This window comes from Hyperoodon ampullatus (assembly GCF_949752795.1).
Source record: "Hyperoodon ampullatus genome assembly, chromosome: 19".
Classification (NCBI taxonomy): Eukaryota; Metazoa; Chordata; class Mammalia; order Artiodactyla; family Ziphiidae; genus Hyperoodon; species Hyperoodon ampullatus.
Window position 1 is genome coordinate 13,263,486 of NC_136932.1, and position 25,079 is coordinate 13,288,564.

The 25,079-nt window shown below is 48.3% G+C and overlaps 1 protein-coding gene across 1 annotated transcript in view; it reads right to left on the reverse strand.

The window, feature by feature from the left end:
• The window catches only part of TBCD (tubulin folding cofactor D), a gene marked incomplete at its 5' end in the record, with an annotated part of 177,289 nt that overhangs the window by 45,360 nt on the left and 106,850 nt on the right, over positions 1-25,079 (reverse strand). Inside the window, 5 exons of the mRNA XM_079724650.1 lie at positions 1,303-1,376; positions 6,461-6,541; positions 13,339-13,424; positions 17,649-17,678; positions 22,025-22,082. Of these exons, the coding sequence (XP_079580776.1) occupies positions 1,303-1,376; positions 6,461-6,541; positions 13,339-13,424; positions 17,649-17,678; positions 22,025-22,082 (329 nt within the window). The remainder of the gene's footprint in view (positions 1-1,302; positions 1,377-6,460; positions 6,542-13,338; positions 13,425-17,648; positions 17,679-22,024; positions 22,083-25,079) is intronic.

Genomic DNA, 25,079 nt, shown 5'->3' on the forward strand with positions numbered 1-25,079 from the left:
TGAGCAGAGGAAGCCTCCAAGCCTGTGCTCTGGGGACAGAAAGCAAAGTCAGTCCTGAAGCCTGGCAGGGAGCGCAGACAAGGAGCCGCACCCACAGCGGCTCCGCTCCACCAGCCCCATCAGCCAGGGGGAACCACAATCACAGCCAGGCAGAGGCCACAGCGTCCTTGCCAGGACAGGGCCCACAAAGGCGCTCAGACGTGGCAGCTGGTAGCGGTCAGTGTTTAAGAATCAGGGAAATCCCTTATCCTGGGGCGGTCAGCACTCTTGAAATGGGAAAAAAGTGTCCCCTTCATTCAGACAGCAGAATTATCATAAAAGGAAAGTAAACACCAGGTGAGATTCCTGACATTAAGCTTAATTAACAGACCACGAAGCTGAAAGGGCCCTTAGGAGGTAACATGCCCCAAATCTTCATTTAAAATCCCAGAGTGTTGGGGCTTCCCTGGTGGCGCAGTGGTTGGGAGTCCGCCTGCTGATGCAGGGGACGCGGGTTTGTGCCCCGGTCCGGGAGGATCCCACGTGCCGCGGGGCAGCTAGGCCCGTGAGCCATGGCCATTGAGCCTGCACGTCCGGAGCCTGTGCTCCGCAACGGGAGAGGCCACAACAGTGAGAGGCCCACATACTGCAAAAAAAAAAAAAAAAATCCCAGAGTGTGTGATTAAAACCAGTAACTCCAAATGAAGAACCATGATCCAACCAATAGTTACTTCTCTAATAAATGTCAGTGGGAATAAGTATAATGTGGAGAAATTTGTGTATTGTTCCCTAAATTAAAATCAGATGCCTACTTATTCCAAGTAGAAAAAACACGATGGAACATATACGGGTTCTTTCCTTAATGATAAGGGCGTGTCATCAGTTCAGACTGGCTGTTCTGTTCTTGAGTAAAGTGCGCTCAGGCCTAGCCCAGGAAGTCAGCAAATCCACTGCAGCCCCAGGAAGCAGCTCACTGTTTAATATGTTATATTATGAGTTACTTCACTTGTTGTTTTAAGGCTAGTTCTGAAACACACAGTGTACAGCAGATCCATCAATTCCTGCTGGGATGGCGCAGGAATCCTGTAGCTCCTGGGGACACACACACCTCAGTGGTCACAGCACCTGTGCTCCCAGAGGCCATGGCACCTGGTTTGTGTTCTGTCCCTGATGAAGCACAGACCAGTTCTTCAAACCCTTCTCAGCAAGAGAGAAACCCCCAGCCCTTGAAATCAGTGAGGGGGCCTCCGGGGCTTCCTGCTGCGTGTTTGTGCATGTGTCCGTGGTGCACACGCATGTGCAAGTGTGAGGAGGAGCACCTACCATGACGGGTGCTGTACTCAGGTGCTCGCTGAGCCAGGTTCCGCAGTGCCTTGGCCGACAGCTCCCTGATGGCCCTGGGGGGCGGGGCAGAGAACACTGTTAGTCCTTCATTTCGAGGATTCTGGCTTTATTTAATTATAGAGAGGACAGTGCATGGGAGCTGTCAACGGGCCACTTAGTCAAACACTATGAAAGCAAACACAAACTAACAAGCGAGTAAGAACCTCTGCTCATAACAAATGAGGGAGAGAGACTTCATCAAGAGGAGGCACTACATGCAAGTCCCTGTCAGGACACAGCTGCCATCTGCACGGTGCTGGATGGCAAAGTATGTCTCCAACCTCCTGCACCCCAAGGGACGCAGAGGACACGAGTACTGGGGAGCCTGTGAAACCACCACTGGGAAGATCGAGGGCTAAATGAGGGAAGCTCGTGAGGCTCAAGCTAATAAACAGGAGGCATATATCACATCAGTGCAAACATTTCCAATCAAGGCACATTTGTTATATTCTCAACACACAGAACAGAAGGACGACCCCAGGACAGGTTAATGAAGCCGAGTTCCCTCCTGAACCTGCCAGGGGCCAGACAGGTCTGATCAAACCTTGAGGGTGACTTGTGAAGCTGACGCCCTCCCCCATGCCCCCCCAGCCCTGTCCCAGCACTAAAAGTCAGGAGGGCACTGCCAAGAGCTCCAGACAGAACAGGAAGTAGTCATTTCCTTAAAATAATAATTAGGAGGACTACAGAACAAGACAGAACATGATAACGATATTAAAGAAGAAACATGCAAAAGGGGGCATCTGCAGTTTGATCATTATATGTTCCAAGTACACAAGCACCAGAGAGAAGCACTTGGAGGATGAAAGTGGATGCTGGGGCAGGAGATCCTTCCCCTCCTGTGTATGTCCGGGCCTCTCGATGCCTCCAGACCAGCTTAGGGGTCTGCTTCCAACAGAAAACAGCCAGCTCTTCAAGGCAGGGAGGTCTCATGTGCTAAGAGCCCATTCAGGAAGCCACTTCTGAAGGCTGAGTGATCAGGTCTCAGAGCAGATAAAGCCCCACAGTTGCCAAGGAGGCAGCTATTCTAACAGGCTTAGTTACACTTATCCTCAAATTAGTGCACTTTGAGGATAAGCTTTCTGTATTTAAAAATATTATATTTACCATCTAAATGTCAGACCTCAAACTATAAAACTCTTAGAAGAAAACGCAGGGGAAAAGCTTCATGACATTAGATTTGGCAATGTTTTCTTGGATGTAACACCAAAAGCACAGGCAAAAGTAAAACTATATACACTGATAATAGGTAAACTGGACTACGTTAAAATGTTAAACTTCTGCATATCAAAGGATACAATCAACAGAGTGAAAAGGCAACCTACAGAATGGGAGGAAATATTTGCAAATCATGTATCTGATAAGGTACTAACATCCAGAATATATAAAAAACTCTTACAACCCAACAACAACGAAAACCAAGTAACTGCATTTTAAAATGGGCAAAGGACTTAAACTATTTCTCCAAATATGATATACAAGTAGCCAACAAGCATATGAAAAGATGCTCAACGTCACTAATCATTAGGGAAATGCAAATCAAAACCACAATGAAATACCATCTCACACCCCACACCCATTAAGATCGACACTATTTAAAAAAAAAAAAAAGAAAGAAAGAAAATAACAAGTACTGGTGAGGATTTGCAGAAATTGGAATCCTTGTGCATTGCTGGTGGGAATGTTAAATGGTACAGCCATTATGAAAAACAGTATGGCTTTTGAGATTAAAAATAAAATTACTATTTAAGCTAACAATCCCACTTCTGGGTATATACCCAAAAAACTGAAAGCAGGGTCTCGAAGAGATATTTATACACCCATATTCATAGCAGCATTACTCACAATAGCTAAAATGTGGAAGCAACCCAAGTATCCATGGACGGATGAATGGATTAAGAAGATGTGGCATGTATATACAATCGAATATTGTTCAGCCTCAAAAAGGAAGGAAATTCTGACACATGCTACAACACAGATGAACCTTGGAGGACAGTATGTTAAGTGGAATCAGCCAGTCACAGAAGGACAAATCCTGTAGGATTCCACATGAGATTCCTAGAGGAGTCACATTCAGAGACAGACAGGAGAATGGGGGCTGCCAAGGGGAGGAAGAGTCGATGATTAACCGGGACAGAGTTTCAGTTTTGCAAGATGAAAAAGTTGGTTGTACAGCAAGGGGAATGTACTTAACTGAACTCTACACTAAAAATGATTAAGATAAATATTACATGTATTTTACCACAGTCAAAATATTTTTAATTATGTTTATTTTGATACATAAGTTATTTGGGGTGAGTATGTCTAAGTATCAGAAAAATTTTTTTAATTTTATTGAATTATAGTTGATTTACAATGTGTTAATTTCTGTACAGCAGAGTGATTCAGTTATACATATATATTCTTTTCCACATTCTTTCCCATTATGGTTTATCACAGGATATTAAATATAGTTCCCTGTGCTATACTGTAGGAGCTTGTTGTTTATCAGAAAATGTTTAAAAAGAAACCCAAAATAATGGATAATACTTCTCAAAAGTATATACTATTAAAAGTATAATAGAATACCTATACTAGTGAAGGTATAAATACACCACTAAAGAATGTCTGTAAGGGCTTCCCTGGTGGCGCAGTGGTTGAGAGTCCGCCTGCCGATGCAGGGGACACGGGTTCGTGCCCCGGTCTGGGAGGATCCCACATGCCGCGGAGCGGCTTGGCCCATGAGCCATGGCCATTGAGCCTGCGTGTCCGGAGCCTGTGCTCCGCAACGGGAGAGGCCACAACAGTGAGAGGCCCACATACCGCAAAAAAAAAAAAAAAAAAAAAAAAAAAAAAAAAAAAAAAAAGAATGTCTGTAAAAAATTCTCTAAGGCTCCCCATTTTCTACAAGCCATGTATTCACAGGAAATTGAAGAGACCCTATTTATGAACTTTTAGCTGATATCTCCTCATGGATGTAATCCAGGCCAAAAACAGAGAAAGGCAGAAATATCTCCATCTCTGAAGAATCATAAGAAAATCAGGTCATAATCATGCTCTGTGAATCCCAACATATGAGAATCCCAAATGTGAGCAGGTGTTATTGTGAGGACCTTCAAATCTGACTGCAATTTCCCCTCCATTCTGTGATTCATGCATCCTGGAAACTTCAGGTTTTTAGAGCTTATACTAAACAGAGTATTTCCACAAAGAATGTTTTAAATAAAATTAACAACAACAAAAAAGAAAAAAATAGAAACCATATAGCAAAATGACAGGTATAAATTAATAACCACTTCAGATGTGCAAGGACTGAAACCCTCAAACAAAAGGCAGACGCTGCCAGGCTGGATGTAAAGGCGGGACCATCTGCCATCCCCATGACACACAGACAAGGGTGCTGGACAACAGTGGCTGTGAGAGGCCTCTTTTTGTAAGGCCCCAGCTTCGAATGGTTTTCACATTTTTAAAGGGCTTAAAAAGAAAAAAACAGGGGATTCCCTGGTGGTCCAGTGGTAAAGAACCCTCCTTGCAATGCAGGGGATGCGGGTTCGATCCCTGGTCAGGGAACTAAGATCCCACATGCCAGCAGGGCAACTAAGCCCGTGCGCCACTACTACTGAGCTCGCACACCTCAACTAGAGAGCCCGCAAGCCGCAGACCACAGAGCACTCGTCCTGGAACCCGCCACAACTACAGAGGCCGTGTGCCCTGGAGCCCGTGCACCACAATTAGAGAAGAGAAAACCCGCACACCACAACTAGAGAGAAGCCTGCACACCAGAACGAAGAGCCTGCGCCCCCCAACAAAAGATCCTGCATGCCTCAGCAAAGATCCTGCGTGCCGCAACTAAGACCCGACACAGACAAAAATAAATGAAATAAATAAATAATAAATCTTAGAAAAGAAAAAAACAATAAAATACATGGGACAGTGACCTAAAATGTTTACTCTCTGGCCCTTCAAAGAAAAAGCTTGCCGACCCTTCAGCCATAATAATATCAAATTACACTTTAAGACAAGAAATCTAACGTGAAACAAAAAGGGCCATTTCATAACAATAAAGGGTCAATACATCTGGAAGATACAAAAGTTAGAAATGTAATTGCACCTAAGCAGAGAGTGCCACCCAAAATATGTGAAGGAAACCTGACAGAATTGAAAGAAGAAATAAACATTTCGACAACAGCTGGAGATTTCAATAGCTCAGAACTTTAGTCTAACACCATGGATGACACAGTTGCAACTTTGGTTTTAAATGTCCTATTGACTGCAACTAACACCCGCTGTAAGTTGGGGTTCCGGACGTAGAACCTGAAGAAGCTACTTGGCGTTTGTGTCCCTCAGACCACGGCCAGAGCACCGGCAGCCATACCGAGCCTCCCAAGAGAAAATAAGCCATCCTCCCAGAGGGGCTGCCAGAAGCACTGATACCCGCTCTGGGTTACACACTGGCCCTCCCCTCTGAAGGGACACGTTTAACTGCTGGAAATGCTAAGACACCTTGAAGCTGCTTCGTGATCACGAAAAAGCTACAGGCCTGCCTGGCTCCAGGAAGGATGGAGAAGACGGCTAAGCGGCCACATGGATCGGACTCGAGCTGGGATGCCCTGGCCGCAGAGCAGATGAGGCAGATCCCACAGCCGAAGGTCCTCGCCCTCAGGAGGCTACCCGCCCTCCATGACACGGGAAAGTTTCCACACCCAGCAGACTTCACTGAGGTCTCCAGAAGTAAAACTGGAGGTAGACCATTAACCAACACATCAGGCATGAAGACTGGAACTTACGTTACTTGTCAGAAGTTACTTTAAAATATGAAATCTACCGAGATGGGAGGGGAGTTTGAGGAGGATGCATACATATGTATGTATGGCTGAGTCGCTCTGCTGTGCACCTGAACTATCACAACATTGTTAATCAGCTATACTCCAATATAAAATTAAAAGTTTAAATGGTAAAATATATAATATATATGTATATAAACTGAAAAAAAAGAAATCTACAATTAGACAATATACTCAAGGCTTACAAGCTCAATTTAATCTCTCCTTTGGGAAAAAATAAGAATTCTTATTTGACAGATAAGGTAATTAGGCAAACATAAAAACACAAAACCTACCCATCCCAATGGTTTATCTTCATGGTAACCAGGTGGTCTATCATTGGTTGTGTGTATTCAGGAAAGCCGGCAATAAACATGCTGGAAAAAACAATATTCAGAGACGGTGAGAATGTGGAGGAACAGGAACTCACACACTACTTATGAGAACGTAAAATGGTACGACCACTTTCAAAAACAGTTCGGCAGTTTCTTATAAATATACAGAAATCCCTTTATAAGTATGTATCCAAAAGAAATGAAGATATATACATCCACAAAAAGACTTCTAAACAAATGTTTAAGCAGCTTCATTCATCGCAGCCCAAAACACAAAACAACCTAAATGTCTATAACAGATGGACTAACAGATAAACTGCAGAACAGCCACAGACTCAAGACAGCTCAGCAACAAAGAGGAACAAGCTACCAACACACACAACAAGCATGACTCTCAGAAACCACTGTGCTGAGAGAAAGGAGCCAGGCACAGGCGTCCATCCTTTCTGACTCCACTCGTGTGACATTCTACAAAAGGCATCAGCAAGCTACGGGCGGCGCCTGGAGCCAAGGTGCTGAGCCCTCCATATCTCAGTGACGGCGCTGGTCATCCAGGTGTGTGTGCTGCCAGCACTCGCTGAACTGTACGCTTCATATGAGGACAGCTGATGGAGCATAATTATGCCTTAAAAGTAAGAGTTACGTCTCCTGAAAATACCACAGGAGAATTAAAAAAAATAATCTCCAAGTGGGACAGGGCTTTCTAATTATGACTCAAAACCCAGAAGCCAAAAAAGAAGAGACTGGTACATTCAAACACTCAACCAAAAGAGAAAAATGCTATCAGGAAAAACACACCATAAACAAAATCAAAAATATCTGCAACTGCTATCACAAACAAGAGCCTTCTGTATAATGGAGTTCTTCCAAATCAATAAGAAAATGCCATCACCTAGTAGAAAAATAATTAAAGTTTACAGAAAAGAAAGAAGATGCAGCTCAAACATTCAGCCTTATTCTATGGGAAATGGAAAGGAAACTTTTGTCCATCTGTCAAACTGCCAAAGTCAGAGGGGTTGACAGCTGCTGCTGGAAGGCTCTAGAAGCGTACAGAGACACTGCTGGGGACAGCGTCTTGGCACAGCCTCTAGAGACAGCAAGTGGCACTGCCCAGGAAATTGAAAATGTAATGCCCTTTAGTCTAGCAATTCCACTTCTGTTAATTCACTGAGATATAACCACACAGGTGAGAAGTGATATATACAAGAATATTCACTTCACATCGCTTATAACAGCAAAAGACTGGACAGAAGCCAATGGCCAGGAAGGGAGATCTACAGGTCACACTCCATGTCCAGATATGGAAGGCTCTCCAAGACGCAGGACGTCACAGGCAGCATACAGTGTATACGTTCTGCTGTATGTAACAGGACACACAGAGCTGCCTCCCTACTGCTAAGAGCTCATCGTTATCACTGCAGGCAGACCTCGTTTTACTGCGCTTCACAGATGCTGCATATTTTACAAATTGATGATTTGTGGCAACACTGCATCGAGCACGTCGGCACCATTTTCCAGCAGCATTTGCTCGCTTTGTGTCTGTGTCACATTCTGGTAATTTTTGCAACATTTCAAACTTTTTCAATATTATTATTATATGTGTTATGGTGATATGTGAACAGTGATTTCTCATGTTACTACTGTGACTCGCTGAAGGCTCAGATGATGGTTAGCACTGCTGAGCAATAAAGCATTTTTAAATTAAGGCATGTACATTGTTTTTTTTAGACATAATGCTATTGCACACCTAACAGGCTACAGTACAGTGTTAAGATACCTCTCATACGCACGGGGAAACCAAAAAATTCATGCAACTCACTTTAATGTGATACTCGCTTTATTACGGTGGTCTGGCCCCGAACCCACAATATCCCCAAGGTGTGCCTGTACTTGACCAAGCCTCTGAAGATGAGCACTTCAGGGGTTCCAACCTTGTGCACTGTGTGCCACCACTCAGCGTGGACAGAAGGAAGTCGACACACCCACAGGCATGATATGAACCAAATCTCTCTAGAAGACACAAGGAACTGGGGCCAACAGGGACCCCCAGGGTAGAACCAGGTGCCTGGAAGGAGAGGTGAGATGCACTGGTTTTCCCTAAACACCCCCTGTACCTTCTGAATTTTATACCACAAACATGTATCACTTATTCCAAAATATGCACTTTTATACTTCATGCCCCTAAAACACCCAATTGCTTACAAATATTGTCTGAACCTGCCACACCATCCACATAACCCCACCATGGACCTGACCACCACCCACGTGTTACACGGAGGCTGAGAGACAGAGGGGATGGCACAGAAGGCCAAGAAGGGAGAATCGGTGTGAGGTCTGGGAGAGTCGAGTCAGGGAAAATCTTTGCTCTGGGCGTGACAGGAAGAAAGGCAGAGGCTTCACCAGCAGCGAGGTGGATTGAGAGCCCCCCTAAAGATGATGAAACCGCTTGAGAGAGAGTCAGAAGAAGAAAACAGAAAAGTGAGGACAGCAGACAAGCTGTTGAAGCTGTCAGAAATGGAGGCAAGACACAATTCCTGGTCCCATATAACCTACAGGCCCCTGGCCCACCCAACAGATAGACCCACCCCAGGCCGGCATCCTGAGCCTCCAAAGCTTCCAGAGACGCAGGCAGAGAAAACAGTGGCCTCAAAGAAAAACAACCAAACAGAGGTCGGCCACCTGAGTTCTAGTCCAAGCTTTGGCACCAACTAGCGGCTGACCTTGGAGAAGATGCACTGCTGGCGCTGCCAGCCCAGGCAGCGCTCAGCACTTACTGAGCACTCAGTCTGCATGGCAGCCAAGTGCAAACCAAGAGGGGCGTCCACCACAGGGCGGAGGACTGGGTTAGGTGAGCCAAGGAGGATGCACGGCCTGCTGGGGGCCGGGAGGCAGGGTGGTGGTGTGACAAAGAGAAAGCGCTCCATTCTGCACTCAGACAAGTGACGGAGGTGGGGTCGTGGAGGCTCTGCAAGTGTACAGGACGGTGAGAGCTGGCCTACGGTGACAGCTGACCGGACAAGCAGAGTGAACGTTTGAGGGCTGTTAGGGATCCAAGAGTGACAAAACTAGGTCACCAACCGGACGTGGGGAATTAGAGAAGGAGAAGCAAAACTGAGCTATGAGGTGGATGGCATGCTCTTCACCGAGTTAGGAAATAAGAGAGCAAGTTCACTCTGAGGTTTCCTGAGTTTGAAGAACTCGTGGGACAGGAACGTGCAAAATGACTGGAAAGCAAACTTCTAGAAAGCAAAATGTGACCAAATGCTTCTCCAGAAGGAGGCACAGTGTTGTGGTGCCAGCAATCTGTTAAGGAAATTTACAACTGCAAGAAGACAAACCAATAAAAATTGCTCACGACTGCTCGTTATGTCACAGCAGAAAACAGCTGGGCAAATAGAAGTACCACCCATATGCACACATCCAAAGCCAAGGGGCTCGGACGACCACCAGGTGGTGAGTGGGAGACAAGCTGCAGTCCACCCGGTGGACCGCTACCGAGGAGCATGGATGAACGATGACATACAGTGACAAGAGCCCGCACACCACGTGACTGTCCTACAAGTTCTAGAAAAGGTCACCTCCAGTGACAGAAGGCAGCTCAGAGGCTGTCAGGGCCAGGGCATGAGGGAACTTTCTGGAGCGACAGAAACATTCCCAGTGTTGACTGCAGCAGTGGTTACACATCTGTCAAAACCCACATTTTAAACTAGTGAATTTTACTGTATGTAAACCATATGTAATGAAATAGGAGAACAAAAATAAAGCTGATTTTTAACAAAGGGTTTTGTCTTAGGAATACACAGGACACTGAAAGAACAAGCCACGGACCAGGAGAAAACATCTGCAGATCATGGACCTGAAAAAGGATTTGTATCCAGAACATAGGAAGAATTCTCAAAGTCTCAGTAAGAAGAAAACAACCAACCCAATAGATAAACAGGCAAAAGATTTGTCCAATAAGCCCATGAAAAGATGCTCAATGTCATTAGTCGTTAGGAAAACACAAATTAATGAGCTCCTCCTGCACATCCATCAGAATGGCTACGATTAAAACCACTGACCACCCCAAGGGCTAGCAAGGACAGGGTAAAGTGATGCAGCCACTCTGGAAAGCCATCTGGCAGTTTCTTAAAACAATCAGGATCCAGCCACTTCACTCCCAGGTGTTTAACCAGATACAGGAAAGCACCTGCCCACAGACAGACGTGCACACGAAGGTGATCGAAGCCCTAACCTGGAAACCCCCAGACGTCCCTCACAGGGGAAAACGTGGCTCATCACACGCGGGAACTAGGAACACGTGGGCACTCACGCAGGGAGGACACACCCGAGAGAGCAGGCAGGGCGCAGGCGGCCAGAACAGCACCCAGAGCCCACACCACGCGACTCCATTCACCCAACGACCCAGAGTGACAGGAACAGACCGGCGCCTGGAGAAGGGGCGCCCAGAAATCCTGTGGAGACGGGTCTCTATCTGCATTGTGGTGACAAAGATCTGTGCCCGTCAACACTGATCAGAACCTACACGTTAAATACGTGCAATTTCCTGTGTGTCACCAGCACCGTGACAAAGCTCTGAGTCAAAAGTAGAGGTAAGACGATGCTGGTCCCCCCCGCCTGATGGTCTTCGTCCACGTGTTTCAATTCCCATCCGTGTGTCGCACACTCCCATCTCCAGGAGAATCATCCGCACATCGGCCCATGCGTCCACTCAGACGTGCTGTGAGCCCCACGTGTTCAGTGAATCTGAGCTCCGGACCTTCCCCAAAACCCACAGGCGTTTTCTCCCTCACGGTGTGCCCCAACACCTCCACTCTCCTGACCACACCCACTCTCGCCAGAGGACCCAACCCTGTGCCCTAGCTGTCCCCTGACCATGTCTCACACCTTGTGAGGGGCCCTGACCACCCTCTGATCATCCCCCACCTTGTAAGGGGGCCCTGACTGTCTCCTTGCTTCCAGTTACCAAAACGCAGTCACAGTGGTATATTCAAAATGCAGATCTGACCGTCAAACCTGGTTCCCTGACCTCAGGACAACCCAAGGCCCCACTTTGGCTCGAAGCCCCACCACCCCAGGCTGATTTTGGACCCTTCCCTGAAGGGCTGTCCCCTACCCCACACCAGGCTCCCTGGGCACAGTTCCCTCTGCCACGTGCCCCCTTTCCCTCTGCCCTGCCGTCCAGGCTGACAGCAGGACCCTGGGTGTCGGCCCTGCCTTGGGGCAAGGGAAGAGCTCCCCCAAGCGCCCTGTGGTGATGGGGTACAGCCACAGACCCTGGTCCCCATGACTGCTGGACCCCTCCTCACAGACTGCCTCTCATCCACAGAAGTGTGCAGAACCCTCTGTGGAAGACAGACCCTGAGCCAGCCCATCTAAGAAACGCAGACCAGCTCAGAGACCTCAGCCACAAGAAAAGCATGCCAAGGCCAAAAACTACGAGTTCTTTTACCCATGAAACTCGGGCAAAGGTAAGAGATTCCCCACGTAAAATATATGCTCAAATATTAACAATCAAAGGAAACAGAATTAAAATAGGAATGAACTGATAAGGCACAGAAGACCACTAAATGTTGAGGAAAGGTGGAAAGGATGCTAAAAATACAGTGTGTTTGGTCAAAGATTATTTCTGGGAAGGAGGCCAAATGCCACATTAAAAAAAACAAAAAAAAATCTGTCCACGCTGGTTATGGAGAAATGTAGTTTCTGCATGGTCTGCAGAGCAGGGGTATTAGGGAATCTACCCTTAAGACCCATAATGGTTAACCATTTTAAAAAGCACTGGCGTGTTTCCTCTCCCAATTTAAGGCAAATAAGTCACTTCATAAAATCATGCCCATCTTGTATTAGTGTTGCAATGAGTTAACTAAGACATGTGGACTCACTGCCCCACTACTTACTTACTTAAATTAAGTTTTGATGTGATTTCTGCAAACCACAGTTAGGGATGTTAAATATTTATTCCTTGACCTGATTTCTCAAATACCTCTTTCTTACTCATCTCATAAACAAGCTACAGATAACTTCAACTTGGGAAACACTGCTTTATTGAAACAGAAAAAGAAGGACAGTCCCTACCAATCTAAGAATTCATTCTGAGAAACTCCCCAGTAGAGCAGAGGCCATACAGAAAGCAATGCACAGTTTTGGCTCGTGGCAATTCTCTGTGAAAGACCAAGCTCTCAACGAAACAGCTAGTGCAACAGGCTGGTTTAAGAGGAAAATAACCACCACAGCACTGCTCTTGAAAGGCTTAATACCTCTTTAAAACATGAGCACCCTTCTCAGGACCAGATCCTGCACTCCCCTTCTCCAGGCCACCCCTGACCTGCTACTGTCCCTCTGGATTCATTTGCATTTTGCAAAGTTTTATGTAAACAGAATCATACACTATGCACTCTGTCCAATCAATCTGAAACAAAAGTTTCAAAACAGTTTTCAATTCCTTTTTTAACTTTCCACACATGAATTTACTCTTAGTGGACCTTCCAGGCTGAAGAAACCAAGTGGTGGAAACCGATCTGTGACTCAAAGAAATCATTATATATATACACATATATATACATATATATATATATATATATATATATATATTTTTTTTTTTTTTTTTGCGGTACGCGGGCCTCTCACTGTTGTGGCCTCTCCCGTTGCGGAGCACAGGCTCCGGACGCGCAGGCTCAGCGGCCATAGCTCACGGGCCCAGCCACTCCGCGGCATGTGGGATCCTCCCGGACCGGGGCACAAACCCATGTCCCCTGCATCGGCAGACAGACCCTCAACCACTGCGCCACCAGGGAAGCCCAAAATCATTATACTTTATGATGAATATTAAAACTTACCTTATAACCAGGAAACAGTTAGATCTGTTACCAACAGTAAAGTAGTCAGCTGTGGTCAAAATATCAATCCCATGAGGGAAAGTGCCCTAATGAAAAAATAAAGTGGAAAAAAAAGAGACAAAAATTATTTTATTGAGTAAAGGCATTTTCAAAGTTTGATAATCATATGCACATATGTTACTTTTATGAACGAAGAAGCATGATATAAACTGAAAGCTGAAACTACACACCACTTAGCCGAACTCAACCAAGGACTTCCAAGTCAGGTCACTTTACTAACTGCCTCTCCAAGGCTGGACACTGTGCTAAAATTATTTGAGCCACTTAAAATTTTTTTTCCTAACAATTCAAGCATTTCAACTTTAAAATGTTGTAAGAGCCCTTTCTTTAAACCACACACCATTAAAAGACATCAGGTTTCAGCAGAATTAAAGCTTCCGATTTCATTCAACCCGGGCCCCGGTGGCCAGAAGTACCCCAGAGTCCCCTCGGAAGGGCCGGCACCTGCCTGGGCTATGAACCCTGGACGAGAGCCCACCCCCCACGGCTGGCAGGAGAATGAACAAGACGACTGGGAGGTCCCATGTGGGGGCCTGACAGCCAACACCCAGGACCATACTCTGAAACAGGGGGTTGAGGAGTTGGGGACAGCCCCCCTTAACACACCCAGGGACACACTCCCAGCCTAGGTCCAGGCCCCGCCCCGAAGTCTGCAAGTTATTATTGATACCACTCTCTGGTAACAATACTTGAAAATCTGAAAACAAGACAAATAGTTTTGTTTTTGTTTTTTTGGCTGCGTTGGGTCTTCATTGCTGCGTGTGGTGGGCTTTCTCTCGCAGCGGCTACTCTCATTGCGGTGCACGGGTTTCTCATTGCAGTGGCTTCTTTTGTTGCGGAGCATGGTTCCTAGAGTGCGTGGGCTCAATAGTTGTGACACGTGGGCTACAGGGCACATGGGCTTCAGTAGTTGTGGCTCGCGGACTCTAGAGCGCAGGCTCAGTAGTTGTGGCGCACGGGCTTAGCTGCTCCACGGCATGTGGGATCTTCCCAGACCAGGACTCGAACCCTTGTTCCCTGCATTGGCAGGCGGATTCTTAACCTCTGTGCCACCAGGGAAGTCCCCAAATAGTTTTCTAAAAGGACATAAATGACAAACTTTCCACCAAGGAGTGAATGCCTTGCTGTCACCAACCATAGGAGGGTGTGGTGAGGCCTGGGTCCCCAGAGCCCTTCCCCACTCTGAGCAAGCCGTAGACTAGGGACCCACAGACTGCTAACCTCCCACACCGTCTCGAGGGAGCCCCGCACATGAAGAACTTGGGATCTGACTCCATATTGTCAATGGACCCCAGCGTGTTTGTCACGGGCACAATGTCAGGATCAGAGGTTCGGTTCCCAAGCGAACCTAAAAGCCAATCAGTCTCCCGACACAGCTCAGTGCAGGGGATGGCCCCCCACCACCCAAGGGGCAACCGCGCGCCGGGCTGACTCCTGCTGGACTCCAGTCCACCCCAGACCAGCCTGAGGCCGAGTCAGATAAAGGCCACTGTGGCTGCAGGAGGAGGTGGTGCCCTCTGCTCCACCACCCAAGCCTGCCGCCCCCCGGGCAACGTTCAGATGCCTCCTGACACCCCAAGATCTTCTTGGTCCGGCCACTGCATACCGAAGCATCACATCTCTGTCCAGACAGCTCATCCCTGCAAGGAGGGACAGAACGGACAGAGGGGGCTGCGTTCCAGCAAATCCCTCCCAAGGTTTCTCTGGGAGCCGGGAGTGGAGACTCAGGACCCCTCGCTCAGGCCTGAGTCCCCGGTGGGCAGGGGTGAGCCTGGACGGAGAGATGGGCCCCCCACCAAATTCCCCCTGCAAATTCCCCCATCGCTGAAGGTGGCCAAAGACAGGGTCTGTGCTTGCACCCGGGAGCCCGGAGGACATCCCACCCCAGGGCCGTGGACAAACGCGCCCCCTGCTGCCCCTCACTTGCGCTCCATGCCCTCAGCAAGTCCACCACACATGGCCGCTAAGAGCCTCGCCCCACGTCTGGGAACTCATGTGCCCTCTCCACACTCCCCTCCCGCGCCCCCATCTCCTTTGGCAGGTTCACATCCTTCTCCTCCTCGTTCCTGTCAAGCTGCAGAAGGACATCACCGGGTGCAGGCCCACAGTAAGCACCTCTTAAACGTCGGCATGGCTTCTCCTGGACCGTGCAGGCCAGTCTTACCGTAAACACCAGTGCACGGGGAGACGAGGAGGGTAAGGGCACGAGGACCCTAGCTGCTCACCTTCCTTCCCTGACGGACCCCGCAACCTGAGTGGCCCCCACGCTCCGACTGCACAGGGAGCAGTACTGCCCAGCTCCTGACCGCCCTGGTGTCTTCTGGAACCTGGGGTTCTGCCGACAGGGGTGCCGTGGGGGCTGGAGGTGGGCGGGAGACACCTCTTCTCCTGGGCTCTAATTTTCAGGGTGCCCAGTCTCCCCTGGCTCAGCCTCCAGCAGTTCCCTTCTTGATCACAGCCCCCGCCCTCCTCTGTAGGCCCGGATCTTGGCCTGCGGGCCCCTCAACAACCCCACATTTCTCCCTGTCGGCCTCCCTCGTCCTGCGGGCGGCACTTGCTGCCCTGACACAGTGAAGCCTGTCGCTGCCAGAGGCTGACATCTCTGTCTAGTGACCCGCTTTCTTCTAAGTTTTCAGGGCTCCAGGTAGACAGGACTAAGGGACACCCAAGGATACTGGGTCTCAGTCACCTCCCAGCCACGGAAGAAAGGCTGCGACCTTACTGGGCTCCTTCCACAGACAAGCACACCCGCAGAATGAGGCAGCACCCCAACAATTTCAAGGTAGCACGAATTCAAGTTCAAGATGAGTGATTTGGTTCCCTCTGTCTTTGGCAATGACTGTGGAATCCGAGACTTCGTTTGGACCCATCTTGGCATCAGTTTAGCCTTAACGCTGCATTCAGAACTGGACACCTCACCTCAAGGCCCCGGCCCCTCCCACACACACGCTCACAGCTCACAGCACAGGCTGCAGAACCTCCAGCTAAGCCGCCCGCCTCTCCGCCCCTTGGCTGCTCTGTCGCCTTCGATGGAAGGTCAGCAGGTCGGCCGCCCTCCACAGACCTGGTCCAGCCTGAAGCCCCGCTGGCTCCTCTCTCTGCTCCACCCTGAGTGCTGGGGGACCCCTCGCCAATACCCAGGCCACGTGGACGGAGGCGCCTCGCCCAGCAGCCCACACTTCCGGGAGAACCTCCCACCGTGCCCCGAACGACACCCCCGTGGAAGCCACAGCTGCAGTATCATCCCCTCTCCCTGGCCTTCGGCGGCCCAGGAAGGGCGAGTGGACCCAGCGCTGGGAATGCAGGCCCCGGTTCAACAGCAAGGCCGGCCCCGCTGTGGGAACCCTGAAAGACTCAAGGGCATCCAAGGGGACAGTCCCTGCACGCACGCTTTCCCACAGATGTCCAGGCAGGAGTCTTGGAATCCCGTGTTTGTCCGAGCCTTCCCTCCTGTGCACGCCCACCTCTCCGGTCCTCCCACCTGCTGGGCAGCCACTCTGCGTGGGCTCCCCTTGGTCCTGCAGCCTGACCTCTGCCCCTCAAGGCCCATCACCACTTGTCCCCAGTATCATCTGCTGATACCCAGGCCCACAACGCACTCACCTCCAGCCCAGATCTCTCTCCTGGTGCCCTTCTGAGCATAGCTCAGACCTCTCTCCTGGGCTCCCCTGGCCATGGGAAACTGACCCTTGAGACGGCTCATTTGCTGCCAGACTGGCCACGTGTCCCAGGGTGGTCATCGTCACACACAGTATGAATGACTTGGGGATAAAGGCCACACCTCCCAGCCCAGGCTGACCGCAGTAAGAGGTTCAGGGCCGGGGGCACGATGTCAAGTCAGGAGGGGCCGTGGGGCGGCTGGCAGGCGGAAGCTGGCTCCTTCCACACATGGGACAGGCAGGGGTCACGTCTCTGCTCCTGCCCTGTCAGGCTCCTCTGCCCACACCCCTCCAGCGCCCACGGGCAACTGCTGACATCAGAAGGCCCCCGGTAATGCACAAGGCACTGATTTCTGACGTGTGTGAAAATTACTTACACATTCAAGTTTCCTGTAAAACAACAACTAATTGTTTAAAACTTGTGTCAACACTCACCTGAGTCACATTATGAGTGAATCTGCGACCGGAAGTCACAGTGTAAAGTACTAGCTTATTCTAGGTAAATTCTTTACCCACATTTGTAGCTTTACTATTTCTACTTCTACTTCTACAGGAAGTTTTAGGAATGAAGATTTCTGAAAATAGCCATACCTGTCTTCCCACGTTCTCCTGGAAAGCAGCCTAGGAAGAGAAGCACAAACACAGCAGTGAGTTAGGTGTGTACTCGCTGGACGTGAGTGATGGATGCACAGCAAATCCAGTGCAAGACACATGAGCCGTGACTGTTTTTTAAATAAAGGTCCTCACTGCTGGCCACTCAGAGCCTCAAGGGTGGTTTATCTTTCTGTTTTTACATCCTGGTGTGCTTTAAAACCGTGATTTAAGAATTCAAGTTTATAAAATCAGCTTAGCGGCCAATGCTGAGCTTCACACCAAAGCCTAATTCAAGGTCTTAGATACAAAAATAAGAATAGAGTCATATCTATTTGGTTAACTAAAAGCCCAAAACACAAATCATTTTCCTGGGGATGTGTGACGACAGCTCACAGGATGGTGACACTGAGTGCCGGGTCTCCCCATGCTGCCTTCCCCAGGACCTGCCACGGACACGCTCCACGTCCTGCTCACAGGCCCAGAGCTGGGCTGTTCACAAGGTCAAAACATTACCTTAGAATGAGGCATCCTTAGGTGGACCTTCTTGCCACCAGCCAGCAAATGCCCAAGGCGTGCAGCTGCGCACAATGCAACCTCATCGCCACGCACCATCCACCAGAGAGACAGGTCAGAGGGCAGAGGGCAGGTGGCTGGTGGCTTCAGGGAGCAGCACCTGGGAGGGGTGACCCTGCCTGCAGACGCAGCCCCAGTGCCTGGGGCAGGAGCTTCCTGGAAATGAGGTCGTAACCTCTAGGACTTTCATTTCAGCTACAACTTCATCATCCCCTGTGGGGCGCTGGGAAGAGCACATGCAGTTGTGCACAAGGAATCAAGACAACGGAACACGAAGACCCCCACGTGATGTTTAAATGTGCACCCGACGCCTCTGGCAGGTTACAGAGAAAACCAGAAACTTGGTCATCTCCAAGACCTCGCACTTGGTGGCCCTGGGGAGGCACAGATGGACTGGCACTTCCCCAAGGGCCCTCATGCAGCTTTCACACTGGGAGCAGGGAGACTCGACTTTTGCTATGTACCATTTTGCACCTTTTGCAATAAATTCATTAAAGGAAATTTAAAAGCAAAAATGAAACCGACCAAAAGTCAATGGAAAAAAGATACAATGCCAATTTACGTAACATGCAATATTTAGGAGCACATTTACTATTCTGGTGACATCATTTAAAAGGTAAAAAATAATACGAGATTTACATGAAAAAGCACAAGTCCTAAAATGGTGACACAATGTTGAAAAAAAAGAAATGGGAGGAATGGCTCTACCCAGTATTAGGGTTACTAGAGCGCCATGGTAACCCAGACAAAAAGACAGACACAGATCGGTGGGAGAGAACAGAGAAAATCTTCAGGATCGAGAGCTAAGCAACACATTCTCAGATTCTCAGACTTGACACCAGAAACATGACCCATAAAAGAAAAAACTGGTAGGTTGGATCTCATCAAAATTAAAAAAAACTCTTGTGCTCGTGAAAGACCTTGTAAAGAGGATGAACAGACAACCCACAGGCTGGAAGGAAGAACCTACAAACCACTCGCCCAAGAAAGAAAAGACTCCTAAACTCAACAATGAAAACCAACAACCCCGTGAAGAAAGGGCCAGAAGACTTTGCTGGGGCTCAGGGCAGGCCACCCAAGCCACATATTGATATTTTGAATTAAAGTTACCTGAGAAACGGCCAGTAGGAGAAAAATGATATTAAAAACACTCTGACTGTGAAAGCAGGAATAAATCTCCCATGTGAACGTACCCTCCCCACTCCAGAAGGAGAGAAAGCGTCCTCACCACCAGTTAGGGAAATAAACCTTGTCAGTTCTTCATGAGCCTCTTTGTTAAATCTTCACAGATAGCTGTTTCTTTGTCTGAAAATGATATAGAAACAGCCTGCTTTGGTCACTTTGTGGGTCCCATTTTTATGAGACCTCCGTGTATACGAATTACCTTGTTTCTTTTTCTCCTGTTAATCTGTCTCGTGTCAATTTAATTACTAGACCAGCCAAAATCCACCAAGAAGGGTTGGTGTGGGGGGAGGAATTTCCCCCTCCCCAACAACTTAGACAGACACGTCACCAAAGAGGATACGGGTGGTAAATATCACGTGAAAACCTGCTCAACATCACTAGCATCGCCATCAGAGAAATGCAAGTTAAAGCCACAACGAGCTATCACCACACACCTAATCAGAGTAACTAACGCAAAAATAATGACAACCCCAAATGCTGGTGAGGCCACAGAAAAAGTGATCACTGACAGAATGATGGAGGGAAGGTACAATGGTGGAGTCCCTCTGGAAAACAGCAGGGCCCTTTCTTACAGAACTAACCATGCAACTACCATATGACCCCAAAATTGTATTCTTGGCATTTATCCCAGAGAAAGAGAAATTGTGTTCACACAAAAACCTGTCCATGAATGTTTACAGCAGCTTAATTCTTAATGGTCCCAAACCAGAAACAACCCAGAGACCCTACCATACATGAACAATTCAGGCAGCTGTGGCACAGCTGGCCAGGGGACATGACTCGGCCAAGGAAGGGCAGCATGGAGGGGCTGCCAGTACTGCCATAGCCTGGATGGACCCTGGGAATCGTGCTGCAGGAAAGGCAGTCCCAAAGGTCACACCATGTGAGTCCACGTATATCACATCAAAAAATAATACGGGGTTTAGTACTAAACATCCAATTTGGCGTCCAATGAAAAAGACTGGGACTCGTAGCTACACCCAGGCTTCAAGGACATCTAAGGTCAAGAGAAGTGTGGCTCCCTGGCCCCATTCCCTCCTCCCGAACCTGCCACCAGAAGCCGGTGGCCGCTGGGGAGACACATTTGGGGGCCTGCTGGGCACTTTCTAGCATGTACAACAACTAGCATTGAACAACCACTTAATGGGACATCTTTTCACAAATTCATAAATATATTCACCGTGATTAACCGGGTGGGCCTCCAGTCTGTCACTCTCCGCGACACCCAAGTATGACGGGAAGGCCATCTTCCCAGGGCTGCTGGTGGTGGTGAGAGCCTCCCGGCACCTGACAACCCGGAGAGGTGGTGCCCCCAGGGCACAGGACGGAGAGAGAGGACAGCTCACCACCCTCACTGAGCTCCCACCTCCCGGGCGTTGGGGAAAGAGGCCCGAGTTTGCTGGGCGGGCTCCCAAGGAGAGCACAAAACGTGAACACAAACAGGAGCCAAAAAGGACGAAACACGTCTTCATGAGGAAGCAGCTTTGCAGTGAGAGAAATTTCATCCCCAATAATTAGGGACTTGATCCTGACATTTTCAAATGAGCTTCGAACAAAAGCACCTTTCACTGCCTTAGCCTTGCACCACTAGGTAAGCAGGGGTCACTTAGGTGGTGTTTAATGGAAAGAATTTCTGCTGATTTTAAAGGATTTTAATTTTAACTTGAAAAAACAATTATTTCTGTTGTTTTATTCCACCTCTTCCCTGGGGTAAAAAGTATCAGTGCTTTGATTTTACTACTGCTTCCCAAAATTAGCTCTTAGGTTCCAACAAACAGAAAAGAAAATATAAATATATATATATTTTTTTAGGCCACACTGCACTGCTTGTGGGATCTTAGTTCCCTGACCAGGGATGGAACCCCGGGCCCCCTGCAGTGGAAGCACGGAGTCCTAACCACTGGACCGCTAGGGAATTCCCCAAAAGGTAATTTTTAAGGACAGATTTAACAAAAGATTCTTACTGTATTTCAGTGAGTCTTACAATTACTGCCTGAGGGTAAATATCAGGGCACAAATGTGAAGACTTCTCAAAAAATCACCAGGCTTCCTACTGATGCTCAAGACAAGAGAAGAGAAACTACAGGACACAGATGAGGTCCTGAGCTTTCCTGGGAAACTTTTTCTTGAAACCAGAAAGTTTCAAGGACCCCATGTAATTCAGGGAACAGAGAGCAGGCAGGCCATCAGGAGCTGCAAAGGGAGCAGGGGGCTCTGTGACTTGATGGAGCCCCTGCATCTGAGGACGGAGGCTGCGCTTCCATGACACCCCACCAACCAGAAGGCGAGGCTGCAATGCTGATCCCTGGCCAGACACCCGTCAAACAGACAGCAGCACCCACTGTGCACACTTGCCCACTCCTGAGCTGTGGACCCTCCAGGCCCCCTCTCCATCCCCACCCGGACAGGGGCAACCCGTCCTGACCCACCCTCCACGGGCTATAGCCCACTCCTCGGCTGGGACCCAGAGAGAGTGGGCGCCACCCTCCATGGGCCCCCATCCCCTGGGCATCCCTCCTGCTTCACAAGCCGGTGACCACAGCCTCTCCGGGGAGCCGGTCACAGATCAGAGCCACCCACACCCTCAAGAAAAGGAACAGGACAGGAAAACTTACAGAGGCTGCTCTCCTGCAGTTTACATCTCGGTCAAACACGGCAGCGATCACCAGTGCGCTGTGAGAAAAACGGAAGGCGATTAATGAAAGGGAATCTGCACAGACGCCTGGGACGTTGACCCCATAGTCTCCCTCCTCCACATGCCCACAAGCCCGTCTGTGGCTCGGGGGCCTTGGCTAAAGAGACGCTCATGGGGCAGCGAGGGTGGCCAACCCCGACTTCATGAGAGCCAGCAGAAGTCACAGGGAGGGTGGCCTCGTGTACGGGCCTCACGGGGCAGGACGAGGACGGCAGGGTCGGGGCAGATGACAGGTACAAACAGAGAAACATGTGGGCGGCCAGCGGGGCCCAGGAGGCCAGCAGGAGCGATGAGCCCTGCATCTCCCCAGAAACTGTAGGCAAGCACAGAAAGCAGCTCTAACGGTCTTACCCCCACAAGCCAAACCACGACTGAGCTCCCAAGAAGGAAGCCCCCAGGCTCACACTGTCCACCAGCTTCACTGAAACCTCCCTTCACTACGTGATCACCCTCAACCATCAGGGACAAACCAGAAGGTACTTAAGTGCCCAGTCGGTTTTGGCAACAACAGAAAACAAAGTGGGGACAAAATGCTGTTCCTAATTGTGACTTGTAAATTTGCATCTCCTATCAGCCCACAGAGGAAATGTTTGAAAAAGGGTTATTCAGACACACAGAGATCACCTGAAAGGGGTGCTGGCCTCCCACCCGACAGCCATTCTGCTTGGTACTGAAGTTGTAGAACCCAACCCTACAAATCTGTCAAAACCAACAGAACTGTTCACGACAAAGAGTGAATTTTCCTGAATGCAAATTAAAAAGAAACTATAGGAAGTGGGGTCCTGCAACAGCAGAGGAAATGTGCCTGCATTACACAGAGACACTACACTCGATGGACGGCGAGGACACACAGGAACTCTCTCCTCCGGGGCGGGTGTGTTTCTCACGGGGGAGGGTTAGCAGTTCTGAAACAACTGCATGTGGATGCCGCAGAGGAGGGAGCCAGGATGAAGAAGCACTGCTTACAGGAGGCCAGGGGACCTGGCGCTGGGCTGGAATCGCAGGTGTCCACGCAGCTGGCCAGGCTGGAGGTGCAAAGGATACACTGTGGAAATGCGAGTGGAATCCAGGTCTTGGATTCTAAATACTCTCCACTCTGAGGAACACAGACTCCTGGAGGTGGTCGACTCCAGGGCTGGGTTGAGGGGAAAAGAAAAGCCTGGGGCATCCTGTCATGCTAGAAATTGAGAAACCGTTAAAAACAAAGGCGCAAGGGGGCAGGGAACACAGGGCACAGAAGCCAACCTGAAATTGCTCCCAAAAGCCAAAGGCAGAGCAATCTGAGCAACGAAATAACCAACAGTGCTAGAAGATAACCCATGGTCCACACTGACATAAGTAAACAAAGGAGCAAAAAGCAGAGGAGACACGTTTTCCTATCTGAACCACCATTGCTAGCCTAGCGCAGTACCTGATGGGTGCTGGGTGTGAAAACTGGATAGTTACATAGTCTCAAAGTACTCCCAAAATGTTTATTATTTATTTTTAAAAAAACAGTCACCTTACAGACCTCAACTGGCACAGTGAGTTTGGGACGCACCCCAAATGCGACACCAAGAGGGCAGGCACATCGCCAAAGAGCAGCTGCGGTTTAACCACTGGCCCCACACAACGCTCATTCCTCGGTCCCCTTTGTAAGAGGTCGATATTCAGGGAAGCTGGTGAAGAGCTTTTATGGAAACGTCTATTATTTTTGCAATTCCTCTTTAAGCCTGAAGTTAGTTCAAAATTTAAAGTTTTTTTTGAAAAGCCACTAAATATCTGAAGATTTTTAAAGATCCAGTACCAGTATTTGGGGTCCTTTTACTAGTTGAAGCTGAAATTAATTTCAGCAAAACTCTATTAACAGAAAGTTAGTCCCTTTTCCTCTCTCAACTCTTTATTATATTATAAACTACAGCCAAAATGAGATTTTTAAAAAATACTGGGCTTAACACTAAAGGAAATTCATCAACTTTAGCAGGACCAGTTAAAGATTAATTGATTCCATTTCAACATCATAATTGTTTTTGTTAACAAAATCTGAGAAATCATTAAACTGATCAAGACATTTAATACTGTGATCTTTCAATAACCAAAAATTACACAACTACTGTTCTTTTTTTTTAATTGAAGTATATAGTTGATTTACAATGTTGTGTTACTTTCAAGTGTACAGCAAAGTGATTCAGTTATACATATGTGTGTGTGTGTGTGTGTGTCTTTATTCTTTTTCAGATTCTTTTCCCTTATAGGTTATTAAAAAATATTGAGGGGCCTCCCTGGTGGCGCAGTGGTTGGGAGTCCGCCTGCCGATGCAGGGGATACGGGTTCGTGCCCCGGTCTGGGAGGATCCCATGTGCCGCGGAGCGGCTGGGCCCGTGAGCCATGGCTGCTGAGCCTGCGCGTCCGGAGCCTGTGCTCCGCAACGGGAGAGGCCGCAGCAGTGAGAGGCCCGCGTACCACACACACAAAAAAAAAATATTGAGTATAGTTCTCTGTGCTATACAGTAGGTTCTTGCTGTTTATTTTATATATAGTAGTGTGTATAATGCCATTTGCAGCAACATGGATGGACCTAGAGATTACCATACAAAGTAAGCTAAAAACAAATATATGATATTGCTTATATGTGCAATCTAAAAAAAAATCATTCTAGTGAACTTACATACAAAAGAGAAATAGACCCATAGACATATAAAACAAACTTATGGTTACCAAAGGGGAAAGGCAGGGAGGGATAAATCAGGAGTTTGGGATTAACGTATACACACTACTGTTCTTAACAAAAACATGTTTGGTGTTTTATTCTAAATGTATTCTCATCATTGATGGAAATTTAAGTATTATATTTGCATATTAGTAAGAGCCTTTTTTACTTTTATTTTTTATTAATATTTATTTATTTATTTGGTTGTGCTGGGTCTTAGCTGTGGCAGGCAGGCTCCTTAGTTGTCAGGTTGCGTGGCACGCAAACTCTTAGTTGCAGCATGCGT